At 46.3% G+C, this 14,357-nt stretch overlaps 1 protein-coding gene across 1 annotated transcript; it reads left to right on the forward strand.

Moving 5' to 3' along the window:
* Nucleotides 1–7,303: 7,303 nt before the first annotated feature.
* LOC120018566 (beta-crystallin B1-like) lies at nt 7,304–9,165 on the forward strand. The gene is made up of 5 exons (XM_038961781.1): nt 7,304–7,369; nt 7,564–7,682; nt 8,473–8,605; nt 8,739–8,881; nt 8,997–9,165. Exons 1-5 carry the CDS (start codon nt 7,304–7,306, stop codon nt 9,163–9,165), a joined length of 630 nt encoding a protein of 209 aa, XP_038817709.1.
* The last annotated feature ends 5,192 nt before the right edge of the window (nt 9,166–14,357 follow it).

The following is a 14,357-nucleotide window of genomic DNA, read 5'->3' on the forward strand; positions in this document are numbered from 1 at the left end:
GTGTGTTTTTCTATGTTGGGGTTTTGTGTTCGGCCTGGTATGATTCTCAATCAGAGGCAGCTGTAGATCGTTTGTCCCTGATTGAGAATCATACTAAGGCAGCCGGGGTTTCACGTGTGTTTTGTGGGTGGTTGTATCGCGTGTCTGTGTTATCACCACACGGGACTGTTTGCGGTTTGTCACGTTTGTTGTTTTTGTATGTTAAGTATTCAGTCTGTTTTCATTAAACAATCATGGACACTAACCACTCTGCATATTGGTCTGATCCTTCTCGCCTCTCCTCCTCGTCCGAGGAGGAGGATTACGACGATCGTTACAAGAGCAAACACTCCTCTGGACAGTTAGCTCACAGTGGTAAGGTGCAGAGTTCCTGACATCTATTGCAACTTGCGGTGTAATTTTGAATTCCCGAAGGAAATGTAACTTACTGCCTTTTGAATTTTGTTTAATGTCAGTGGTCTAGTCAAGGAAGCATCATGCAAATATTGACACACTCCACTTACCACAGCCTGGTCTCATAGACTAGATGTAACATTAGTATGATATGGTACGTTTGGTATGGTTACATAAGACCAATGGTTACTTAAGGCAAAATGAAAGTAGGGTGGTTGGTCAGGGTGCAACTTTAGCATTTTAGCTAATTAGCAACTTTTCAACTGCTTACTACTTTTTAGCTACTTTGCAACTGCTTAGATGGTTAGCTAACCCTTCCCCTAACCTTAACCCTTCTCCTAACCCTTTAACCTAACTCCTAAACTTAACCCTAACTTTAATCCTAACCCCTAGCCTAGATAATGTTAGCAGCCAGCTAATGTTAGCCATCTAGCTACCTAGCTAGAATTTGTAACATATCATACGTTTTGCAAATTTGTAACATATTCGTAAAATATAATATGAATTGCTGTCACGATCGTCATAATAAGCGGACCAAGGCGCAGCGTGAGAGACATACATCTTCCTTTTATTAGACGAAGACGTAACACGAAACACTCTTTCAAAACTAACAAAAACAATAAACGACCGTGAAGCTATAAACGAAAGTGCATACACAAGCTACCAACGTTAAACATAGACAATTACCCACAAACACCTAAAGCCTATGGCTGCCTTAAATATGGCTCCCAATCAGAGACAACAATAAACAGCTGTCTCTGATTGAGAACCAAACCAGGCAACCATAGACTTTCCTAAACACCTACACTGAACACAACCCCATACATACTACAAAACCCCCTAAACTAGACAAAACACACAAACATCCCCCATGTCACACCCTGACCTAACTAAACTAATAAAGAAAATCAATATAACAAAGGCCAGGGTGTGACAGTACCCCCCCCCAAAGGTGCGGACTCCGGCCGCAAAACCTGACACAGAAGGGGAGGGTCCGGGTGGGCCTTCCTATGGTGGCGGCTCGGGTGCGGGACGTGGTCCCCCCTCCACCATAGTCACTACCCGCTTTGGTGGCGCCTCTGGAACGGCGAGTCCCGGACTGAATACCATCCCATAGGGCGCCACTGGACTGAGGGGCAGCTCCGGACTGAGGGGCAGCTCCGGACTGAGGGGCAGCTCCGGACTGAGGGGCAGCTCCGGACTGAGGGGCAGCTCCGGACTGAGGGGCAGCTCATGACTGGCAGACGGCTCTGGCGGATCCTGGCTGACTGGCTTTGGCGGATCCTGGCTGGCTGGCTCTGGCGGATCCTGGCTGGCTGGCTCTGGCGGATCCTGGCTGGCTGACGGCTCTGGCGGATCCTGGCTGGCTGGCTCTGGCGGATCCTGGCTGGCTGGCTCTGGCGGATCCTGGCTGGCTGACGGCTCTGGCGGATCCTGGCTGGCTGACGGCTCTGGCGGATCCTGGCTGGCTGACGGCTCTGGCGGATCCTGGCTGGCTGACGGCTCTGGCGGATCCTGGCTGGCTGACGGCTCTGGCTGGTCATGGCTGGCTGACGGCTCTGGCTGGTCATGGCTGGCTGACGGCTCTGGCTGGTCATGGCTGGCTGACGGCTCTGGCTGGTCATGGCTGGCTGACGGCTCTGGCTGGTCATGGCTGGTTGACGGCTCTGGCTGGTCATGGCTGGCTGACGGCTCTGGCTGGTCATGGCTGGCTGACGGCTCTGGCTGGTCATGGCTGGCTGACGGCTCTGGCTGGTCATGGCTGGCTGACGGCTCTGGCTGGTCATGGCTGGCTGACGGCTCTGGCTGATCATGGCTGGCTGACGGCTCTGGCTGATCCTGTCTGGCGGAAGGCTCTGGCTGATCCTGTCTGGCGGAAGGCTCTGGCTGATCCTGTCTGGCGGAAGGCTCTGGCGGCTCCTGTCTGGCGGAAGGCTCTGGCGGCTCCTGTCTGACGGAAGGCTCTGTCGGCTCCTGTCTGGCGGACGGCTCTGGCGGCTCCTGTCTGGCGGACGGCTCTGGCGGCTCCTGTCTGGCGGACGGCTCTGGCGGCTCCTGTCTGGCGGACGGCTCTGGCGGCTCCTGTCTGGCGGACGGCTCTGGCGGCTCCTGTCTGGCGGACGGCTCTGGCGGCTCCTGTCTGGCGGACGGCTCTGGCGGCTCCTGTCTGGCGGACGGCTCTAGCGGCTCCTGTCTGGCGGACGGCTCTGAAGGCTCATGGCAGACGGGCGGCTTTGCAGGCTCAGTACAGACGGGCGGCTTTGAAGGCTCAGTACAGACGGGCAGTTCATGCAGCGCTTGGCAGACGGACAGTTCAGACGGCGTTGGGCAGACAGGCAGTTCAGGCGCCGTTGGGCAGACGGGCAGTTCAGGCGCCGTTGGGCAGACAGGCAGTTCAGACGGCGTTGGGCAGACGGGCAGTTCAGGCGCCGCTGTGCAGATGGGCAGTTCAGGCGCCGCTGTGCACACGGCAGACTCTGGCCGGCTGAGACGCACTGTAGGCCTGGTGCGTGGTGCCGGAACTGGAGGTACCGGGCTAAGGACACGCACCTTCAGGCTAGTGCGGGGAGCAGCAACAGGACGCACAGGACTCTGGAGGCGCACAGGAGGCTTGGTGCGTGGTGTAGGGTGGTAATGGGCTGGAGACACGCACCATAGGGCTAGTGCGTGGAGGAGGAACAGGGCTCTGGAGACGCACAGGAGGCTTGGTGCGTGGTGCCGGTACTGGTGGTAATGGGCTGGAGACACGCATCTCAGGATGAGTGCAAGAAGCAGGAACAGGACACACCGGGTTGTGAAGGTGTACTGGAGACCTGGTGTGTATAGCCGGCATCAAATCTTCCGGAACTTTAACACAAGTTTCAGGCTGAGTACGAGGAACTGACCCAGGTGGCATCGGACAGCTAACACGCTCCTCAGGGAGAATGCCATGCATACTCTGCCAAACCAACAGCTCTCTCTCTTCACTCTCCTCCAATTTCGTCAACAACTCCTCGAATGTCTCATAATCTCCCCTTCGTTCACTCTCCTCCAATCTGTCCAATAAATCCTCGACAATCTCAGACTCACCCCTCAACTTCGCCGACTGCTCCAAGTGCCCCCCCCCAAGAATTTTTTTGGGCTGTCTCTCGGGCTTCCTACCGTGTCGCCGTGCTGCCTCCATCTCTGCCTTGGGGCGGTGATATTCCCCTGGCTGTGCCCAGGGTCCTCTCCCGTCTAGGATTTCCTCCCACGTCCAGGAGTCTTGACATCACTGCTGCTGCTTTTTACCACGCTGCTTGGTCCTGGTTTGGTGGGTAATTCTGTCACGATCGTCATAATAAGCGGACCAAGGCGCAGCGTGAGAGACATACATCTTCCTTTTATTAGACGAAGACGTAACACGAAACACTCTTTCAAAACTAACAAAAACAATAAACGACCGTGAAGCTATAAACGAAAGTGCATACACAAGCTACCAACGTTAAACATAGACAATTACCCACAAACACCTAAAGCCTATGGCTGCCTTAAATATGGCTCCCAATCAGAGACAACAATAAACAGCTGTCTCTGATTGAGAACCAAACCAGGCAACCATAGACTTTCCTAAACACCTACACTGAACACAACCCCATACATACTACAAAACCCCCTAAACAATACACACACCCTAAACTAGACAAAACACACAAACATCCCCCATGTCACACCCTGACCTAACTAAACTAATAAAGAAAATCAATATAACAAAGGCCAGGGTGTGACAATTGCAATTCGTAACATATCAGGACTCTCCATAGGGTGGTGCGGTCTGCACAACGCATCACCGGGGGCAGACTACCTGCCCTCCAGGACACCTACAGAACCTGATGTCACAGGAAGGCCAAAAAGATCATCAAGGAGAACAACCACCCGAGCCACTGCCTGTTCACCCTGCTTCCACCCAGAAGGCGAGGTCAGTACAGGTGCATTAAAGCTAGACTGAAAAACAGCTTCTATCTCAAGGCCATCAGACTGTTAAACAGCCATCACTAGCACAGAGAGGCTGCTGCCTACATACAGACTTGAAATCATTGGCCACTTTAGTAAATGGAACACTAGTCACTTTAATAATGTATATACTGTATTCTATACTATCTACTGCATCTTAGCCTATGCCGCTCTGACATCCATATATATATTCTTATTCCATAACTTACTTAGATTTGTGTGTATTAGGTATTTGTTGTGAAATTGTTAGATAATGCTGCACTGTTGGAACTAGAAGCACAAGCATTTCGCTACACTCGCAATAACATCTGCTAACCATGTGTACTGTATGTGACCAATAATATTTGATTTTGATTTGAAACAGGTAATGGACATCCACAAATGAATAGATACCATACGAAACATAACATATCATACTAAATGGAGTGTCCCGGATTTACATACAAAATAATACGAAATGCTTTGAGACCAGGTTGCTTACAAGACCATTGCCACATAAGGTACGCTCTCACCTGCTTTTATAGTAAGCCTTGAGGTGGTACCACCCAGCACATCTAGAACGGAGTGTATTTCATACCGAACCCCTCCAGTTTGATGACAGAGGCACAATCACGATTTCAATGGTAGAGTTGAACCGCATGGGCTGCATCTCAATCCTCCGCATCTGCGGTGGAAGGCGGCCGAGCTACAGTGGTGTTTGTCAGACCATGTGACATCCCGAAAATCGGTCTTCTCACAAATGTCCATAGCGTCTGAACCATTTAGGCTACAAACTAATATGACTCCATAAGTGTCACGGGACTCATCTGAAGGTAACCCATACAAATGAATGGAAGTATGGAGATGGTTAAATATATATATATATATATTTTTTTTTTTCCTGCGCTTTCTTATGTCTCCTAGATATAGGACAGACACTTCAAATCCTTATTATTTATTTTTTGGACTGTCTTTGTTGCCATTTATGAAGGTGTTATTCAATGCATTTCTATGGGCTATAGTAGTAAAGATGTTTTTTCTACCTAAGTGTCCTACATTTCAAAATCAAATAGCTAAATGATCCATGATTTGATCATCTTAAAACAATTCCATATGTTAGCTTAGTAGAACCCCCCCCCCCCCCCCTCCCAACAGCTTAGACTTGTAGAGTATATTAAGCACCATTATCAATAAGCACTATTTCTATCCTAATCCACTTGATCGCCCCCTTTATCTTTGACATGATGTACTATATAATGTGACACCTGTACCAAACATGCTTTACAAAACTGCTTTCTTCACCCAACTGTACCTGATGATTTCCACTTAGGCCAGGCAGAGAATATCTAGCTATGTCATGTTCTGACTGTTTCACTGTAAACCATTCTTGTATTGTAAAATGACATGGGTGCCAAGTCCTTTTGCTGTGTTCCTCTCACTATACTAGATGTTGGCAGTCTGACAGACACTACTGTCCGTTGAGGTGTCTATATGCTAAAGCAGAAAACAAAACCTAGCAAACACCAAACTGTGTGTGTGCATACCTGCCTCCCTGCGTGCCAGTTCCAACTGAACAGTAGCCGGCCCGCCTATTCGCACTACACACAATAGGTCAGCACATTGCTTGCTCTGCTAGAGAGAGCGAGACAGCGCGAGATCCACCACACAGCACAGGACAACAAAGCGAGCAGCCGACTCAGCATGGCTTAGTGGAGATCAGCATATATGACCCCCCCCCCCCCAAAAAAAGAACCCTGCTCATCCACTGACGAGGTGGGATCCCGGCCCAATAGGCGGCATGGGGATGTAAATGTATATATATCCCTACTCTGGGGGCATGATTTCAACTCATAGGCTTATCTTTCTGGACGTCCGTTCCTCCCTTGTACCTGACAACCAGCCACTTGGTGAGATTCACGCTCAGGGAAGGGGGTTGTGAGCGAGAGAGATGGGGGGCAAAGGTGTGGTCTCTTCGTCCCATTACCTAAATCAAGGACTGTCAAATTGAAGCTTTTGACTTCAATTAACTCTGGGATGTTCTTTGTCTTATGTCAAGAGAGTGATGTTTTGCATTACTTTGACGTTCTGTCTGTTCCGTGGTTCATTTAATGGGAAATGGCGGTGAGAGAGATGAGCCCATGTTTGACTGTGATCTTCTCTCAGCTCAGTAATACTACATGACAGGCCTACCTGCATCTGGCAGATGAAAGTGTGCTCAGTGTCACTGAATTTAGTAATTGTAAGAAATATGTTTGAGCATGTTGTTTAAAAAAGATCTTTAGAGATTTTATTTTTTCACAGAGGAATTGCTCTTTATGGAATATTTAGTGGGGGTAAATTGCACAGGCAAGTCTCTTAGAACAGGCTTCAACATCAAAAGGTGTGTTTTGGGGTAGAGTTAATGATAGAGGAAAAAGCCTATAAACCAGTCTCGATTAAGACCTCGAGTGACTAGATACAAGTAGATTATGTTCTCATTAATAGTTTGGGTGGATAAGTGGGTTTTGATATGGAGTTTTGCCAAAAGACGAATATTGAAATCTGTTTATAGTCATTGAGTTGAACATGAACTACTGTTGGTCTTTTTTTCTCTTTTGTATATGAAACCTGTGGGAAACATTCTTTTATCTATTTAGCTGAACAGATATGACTCTTGGCGGGCCAGGGGCCTGTTGAATAGATACACAGCTGGGGCATGGGCTGCAGATAGCTTAGTGGTTAAGGGTGTTGGGCCATTAACTAAAAGTTCGCTGGTTTGAATCTCTGAGCCAACGAGGTGAGAAAATCTGTTGATGTTCCCTTGAGCAAAGCACTTAACCCTAGTTGCCCTGGATAAGAATGTCTGCTAAATGACTAAAATGAGTGTCACAATATGAAGGTCAAAGGAAGCTGTTTTTAAAAGAGGCTAGGCTTTAACCTCTCTCCCTCCCTCTCTTCCTGTTTGGCCACAGATTCAACCATGTCCCACTCCGGAGCCCAGGGCAGCATTGGGAGCCACCCAGCCATGGGGCTGCGTGCCCACAAAGTAGGTCAACACACTTTTTTTAACAAACTACTTATCATAACTAATAATCTCTAGCGAAGATACAGCATTTCCAGTTGTTTTAAATGCCCAAGACCGGCATCTTGATCAAAGATCTCCATATCAAATCATTAACAGTATTATATTATAGCTTATTACTGTAAATGACCATACTGTGGTATTCGCTATCTTTACAGATGTACCTGTTTGAGTTTGAGAACTTCCAGGGTCGTATGATGGAGTGCATCACTGAGTGCCGTAACCTGTGTGAGAAGAACTTTGAGAGGATCGGCTCCATCAGGGTGGAGTGTGGACCGTACGTCATATCTAACTTCATCTGTTTACATAGAAGATTAAAATTAAGAATAATTCTGAGCGGGTCGTACACCAGCTACTGGGAAGCCCTCAAAACCCTCAGAATCATGTCCTTCGACAGCAGACGGGAGCAGATCTGCCTGATATTTGCTAAATCCCCACAGAACTCCCAGTTTGCAGACTGGCTCCCCCCTACCAGACCTCAGATTACTGGACAGGCAACCCGCAACAGCCACAAACTGAACACTCCCATAACACACACAGGCCGCTATCAGAACTCTCCCGTTCCATACTTCACTAAACTGATCAATGCACACACCATATAGCCCAGGGCCTTAGAAATGCCTTCCTAAGAACTCTGAAGATGCCTTTTCTAAAGCTGCCACCCCAAACCTTGTTGTCGTAGTATTGTTGTTTTGTATATATTACATATTTTTACCTTTTATTATATTAAGTGTTTTGATAGTACAATCCTGAACTATTTGATAATTATGTGATTGATGTTATGATTGTAAATTGGTTCAGTCTATGACTGAGAGAAACCAATAAAACCTACTAATACTAATGTTATCTTAGTCCAATGAGACACCTGATACATAGTTAATTTACAACATACAATTTCCAATGATGACTTTTGCGATGAACATGTGACATCTAACATGATGTCACCTAGGAACCTTCTAATCACTTAGCTGTACCTAGCCTCAAGGCTTCTGATCATAAGAGTTGTGTTAATTCATTATAAGTGTGTTATAGTTGTGCTGTAACACTTTTATAATGTCCCCATACAGCTGGGTGGGCTATGAGCAGCAGAACCTGAGTGGAGAAATGTTCATGCTGGAGAAGGGAGAGTACCCCCGCTGGGATACCTGGAGCAACAGCTACAGGTGTGACCGCTTCATGTCCGTCAGGCCCGTTCGCATGGTTAGTCTATCCATCCATCCACTACATGGATACTCTAGTCTAACTGGCTTCCCCTCCTCGTCTGAGGGATGTGGGTGAATAGGGGGTAAACTCTATTGCTGATATCCCTCCCTCTGTCCCTCTATGCCTACAGGACACCCAGGACCACAAGATCTGCCTGTTTGAGTGTAATAACTTTGAGGGCCGTAAGATGGAGGTGTGTGATGAGGATATCCCCAGTCTGTGGTCCTACGGCTTCCAGGACCGTGTGGCCAGTATCCAGGTCACTGGTGGAACGTGAGTTGGCATATTAACTTATCAATCAATCCATCCATCTACACATCCATTTGATTTAAGATGTTAACTTCCATTTCTCTCTCTCATTATCTCTGTCTGTTTCTCTGGATGACAGTTGGGTTGGCTACCAGTACCCCGGTTACCGTGGCTACCAGTACGTGTTCGAGTGCGGTGTCTTCAAGCACTGGAACGAGTGGGGCGCCCACCATCCCCAGATCCAGTCCATCCGTAGAGTGAGGGACATGCAGACACATCGCAGAGGCTGCTTTGAGTGGACCGTCTAGAAGGGGCCAGGCAGGCGACGGGTCATGGGCCAGCAGGACAGAGGGGAAGGGGCCTGGCTTGCCCTGGAGCTAACCATCCCTGGGTCTGGAGCTCCATCTTGGAACTCCACACAGCCAACATAAGCTAACAGCGTACATCACTGGCTCCACCTCAATCACTTTTACAAGTAGCAACATTCAGGGTGTGTGTACTGTGATGCACAATCCTTGAATGAAGACAGTGCCACCTAATGGGCAAAGGTTCCTACTGCAGTTCACCTGCAGCTGACTTCCACAATGCCTGAATATAATAATACTGGTGAAAGTGATAGCTGTACTCTCTGCTCCAAGACCTGATGGAATTATAGCATGAGAATATTTATGATATTTATGATGGGGATTTTAATTGGAGAAAGGGAATTAGTTAACAAAGATTTTAATAAGTTATATAACTTCATTAGTTTGTGTTCACTAGTTTGTTTCCATATCTGCAAACCCAATTTATTTTATACATCTTAGTTGCTTATGTGTTTCTTAGCTATATACCTAATGATGCCGAATAAGCCTGTTCATTACAATGCTCTACCCTCCTGCGATCTGTGAATGATTTTAGCGAGCAGAGATACTACATACTGCTCTCACTCGTCCCTAAGCTATGATGGACAGCTGCCAGCTCTCTGTGCTCTGTCCATGCCCTGCAGTGAGCTCAATCATCCACGGGAGGCACTGTTTCCCCATGTACTCTCCCCCAAGGCCACCTTCTAGTCTAGGGATTGCACCTCAACCATAATTTCCCCAATGACATTCTACCTTCAAGGCTTCAAAGCTATGCCCATGACCCACTCAATCTAGGGCAGTGAAGCTATGCCCATGACCCACTCAGTCTAGGGCAGTGAGGCTGTCTGAAGGAGGAAGTGAGCTAGGGGGCATGATTGGGAGACAGGCTGCTGTAGGCTACCTGGTAGTGTTTTTCTAGACATGCTGACCTTTTGGGAGACCCCTCCCCCCTCTTAATGATGGGGTTGCTGAGGAATCTTGTTATATACACTATATATTTCTCAGGGATGCTGGCATCTGGAAAGCAACTTTCCAATAAAATAAAAAAATGAATGAAGATTCCTAACCTCAGTGCTGGAAATGCAATCAGTGGCTCATGTCAAGTTACTTGTTTGACTTTTTGTTCTCTTGTGTGTTGTATGATTATCTGTGGTGTTTGTCCCACGTTTTCATATAAGTTATGCTGAACATTCAAAACATTATTCTACATAATATGGATATCCTCACAAAGGCAATCCTGCATCAACATCAACAGTGACAAATTGTAACCATGTCATGTTCATGCAATCCAACAAATAGTCCATGAGCCAGACCCCCAAATTTGGACTGTCGGGGGCTCACTTGGGCCGATGTCAGAGTGATTTTTTTTTTTTTTTTAAGTCTATGTCCCTAATGTTGGAAAATGTGTGATAGCAGTGCAGCAATGGTAGCTTTCTGTGTGTTATCACTCTTTCTTTCATCCCTCCATCCCAATGTTTTTTCATAGGGAATTTACCCAATGACAAACAATGTCAATATGCAACAAGTTATTTCTCGCTTATACCCTTTAATCATATATCATTGGAAAGCTTAGATTCACAGTTATACATCAGACACATGTTCAGAAAGTTCAGGTCAACAGAACTTTGATCTCTGACCTCTAGGGTACATATCAAAATTACCTGTATAAATGGCTTTAAATCAGAAACCCTGATACATTTTAAACTTTGTTTGACAGGTGGTTCTGAAAGATCATGAAATTACCTTTCAAATGATATACAGTACCAGTCAAAAGTTTGGATACACCTACTCATTCAAGGGTTTTTATTTATTTATTTTCTACATTGTAGAATAATAGTGAAGACATCAACTATGGAATAACACATATGGAATCATGTAGTAACCAAAAAAGTGTTAAACAAATATATTATATATTTTACGTTCTTCAAAGTAGCCACCATTTGCCTTGATGACAGCTTTGCCAGTGGTGGAAAAGGTATCCAACTGTCATACTTGAGTAAAAGTCCCCCAGTAAAATTCTACTTGAGTAAAAGTCTAAAAGTATTTGGTTTTAAATATACTTAAGTATCAAAAGTAAAAGTATAAATAATTTCTAATTCCTTATATTAATCAGACCAAATGGCACCATTTTCTTGTTTTTTTATTTATTTACGGAAAGCCAGGGGCACACTCCAACATCATTTACAAACAAAGAATGTGTGTTTAGTGAGTCCGCCAGATCAGAGGCAGTAGGGAAGACCAGGGATGTTCGGTTGACGTGAATTTGACTATTTCCCCTGTCCTGCTAAGCATTCAAAATGTATCAAGTACTTTTGGGTGTCAAGGAAAATGTATGGAGTAAAAAATACAATATATTCTTAAGGAATGTAGTGAAGTAGAAGTAAAAGTAGTCAAAAATATAAATAGTAAAGTAAAGTACAGATACCCCAAAAAATGACCTAAGTAGTACTTTAAAGTATTTTTACTTAAGTACTTTACACCACTGAGGTTTGCACACTCTTGGCATTCTCTCATCCAGCTTCATAAGGAATGTTTTTCCAACAGTCTTGAAGAAGTTCCCACATATGCTGAGCACTTGTTGGCTGCTTTTCCTTCACGATGCGGTCTAACTCATCCCAAACCATCTCAATTGGGTTGAGGTCGGGTGATTGTGGAGGCCAGGTCATCTGATGTACTGCTCCATCACTCTCCTTGGTCAAATAACCCTTACACAGCCTGGAGCTGTGTTTTGGGCCACTGTCCTGTTGAAAAACAAATGATAGTCCCACTAAGCGCAAACCAGATGGGATTGTTAAACAGCCATCACTAACATTGAGTGGCTGCTGCCAACATACTGACTCATCTCTAGCCACTTTAATAATGAAAAATGTATGTAATAAATGTATCACTAGCCACTTTAAACAATTCCACATTATATAATGTTTACATACCCTACATTACTCATCTCAAATGTATATTCTGTACTCTATACCATCTACTGCATCTGCATTTTGCCGTTCGGCCATCGCTCATTCATATATTTTTATGTACATATTCTTATTCATTCCTTTACACTTGTGTGTATAAGGTAGTTGTTGTGAAATTGTTAGGTTAGATTACTTGTTAGATATTACTGTATGGTCGGAACTAGAAGTACAAGCATTTCGCTACACTCGCATTAACATCTGCTAACCATGTGTATGTGACAAATAACATTTGATTTGATTGCGTATCGCTACAGAATGCTGTAGTAGCCATGCTGGTTAAGTGTGCCTTGAATTCTAAAAAAATCACAGACAGTGCCACCAGCAAAGCACCCCCACAACATCACACCTCCTCCTCCATGCTTCACGGTAGGAACCACACATGCAGAGATCATCCATTCACCTACTCTGCGTCTCACAAAGACACGGCGGTTGGATCTAAAAATCTAAAATTTGGACTCATCAAACCAAAAGACAGATGTCCACCAGTCTAATGCCCATTGCTCATCTCTTCTTATTGGTGTCCTTTAGCAGTAGTTTCTTTGCAGTAATTAGACCATGAAGGCCTGATTCATGCAGTCTCCTCTGAACAGTTGATTTTGAGATGTGTCTGTTTCTTTCTTTTTTTTTTACCCCCTTTTCTCCCCAATTTTCGTGGTATCCAATTGTTAGTAATTACTATCTTGTCTCACCGCTACAACTCCCGTACGGGCTCGGGAGAGACGAAGGTCGAAAGCCATCCGTCCTCCGAAACACAACCCAACCAAGCCGCACTGCTTCTTAACCCAGTGCGCCTCCAACCCGGAAGCCAGCCGCACCAATGTGTCGGAGGAAACACCGTGCACCTAGCTGCCTTGGTTAGCGCGCACTGCGCCCGGCCCGCCACAGGAGTCGCTGGTGCGCAGCAATGAGACAAGGATATCCCTACCGGCCAAACCCTCCCTAACCCGGACGACGCTAGGCCAATTGTGCGTCACCCCACGGACCTCCTGGTCGCGGCCAGCTGCGACAGTGCCTGGGCGCGAACCCAGAGTCTCTGGTGGCACAGCTAGCGCTGCGATGCAGTGCCCTAGACTACTGCGCCACCCGGGAGGCCCTAGATGTGTCTGTTTCTTGAACTCTGTGAAACATTTATTTGGGCTGCAATCTGAGGTGCAGTTAACTCTAATTTATTTTCGGCAGCAGAGGTAACTCTGGCTCTTCCTTTCCTGTGGCAATCCTCATGAGAGCCAGTTTCATCATAGCGCTTGATGGTTTTTGCGACTGTACTTGAAGAAACGTTTAAAGTTCTTGAAATTTTCCGGATTGACTGACCTTCATGTCTTAAAGTAATGATGGACTGTCATTTCTCTTTGCTTATTTGAGCTGTTCTTGCCATAATATGGACTTGTTTTTTTACAAAATAGGGCTATCTTCTGTATACCCCCCTACCTTGTCACAACACAACTGATTGGCTCAAACGCATTAAGAAGGAAAGAAATTCCACAAATTAACTTTTAACAAGGCACACCTGTTAATTGAAATGCATTCCAGGGGACAACCTCATGAAGCTGGTTGAGAGAATGCCAAGAGTGTGCAAAGCTGTCATCAAGGCAAAAGGTTGTGTCACGACGTCCGCCGAAGTTGGTCCCTCTCCTTGTTCGGGCGGCGTTCGGTGGTCGAAGTCACCGACCTTCTAGCCATCGCTGATCCTCTTTTCATTTTCCTTTGGTTTTGTCTTGTCTTGTATCACACCTGGTTTCAATCCTATTCATTACATGTTGTGTATTTAACCCTCTGTTCCCCCTCAATGTCCTTGTCGGTGATTGTTTGCTTGTAAGCATCATGCAAGTTATGTTCCACAGCGGCCTTGGTCGCACCTGTCGGTGGATTTTCTGACTGTTCTTCCACTCTCACAGGGTAACACCGCGATCCTGGTCATTGTGGATCGTTTCTCTAAGTCCTGTCGTCTCCTCCCTCTGCCCGTTCTCCCTACGGCCCTACAAACTGCGGAGGCCTTATTTACACACGTCTTACGGCACTACGGGGTGCCTGAGGATATAGTGCCTGATCGGGGTCCCCAGTTCACGTCTAGGGTCTGGAAGGCGTTCATGGAAAGTCTGGGGGTCTCGATCAGCTTTACTTCAGGTTTTCACCCTGAGAGTAATGGGCAGGTGGAGAGAGTGAACCAGGATGTGGGCAGGTTTCTTATGG

Source organism: Salvelinus namaycush, chromosome 23, assembly GCF_016432855.1.
Source record: "Salvelinus namaycush isolate Seneca chromosome 23, SaNama_1.0, whole genome shotgun sequence".
In the NCBI taxonomy this organism is placed as follows: Eukaryota; Metazoa; Chordata; class Actinopteri; order Salmoniformes; family Salmonidae; genus Salvelinus; species Salvelinus namaycush.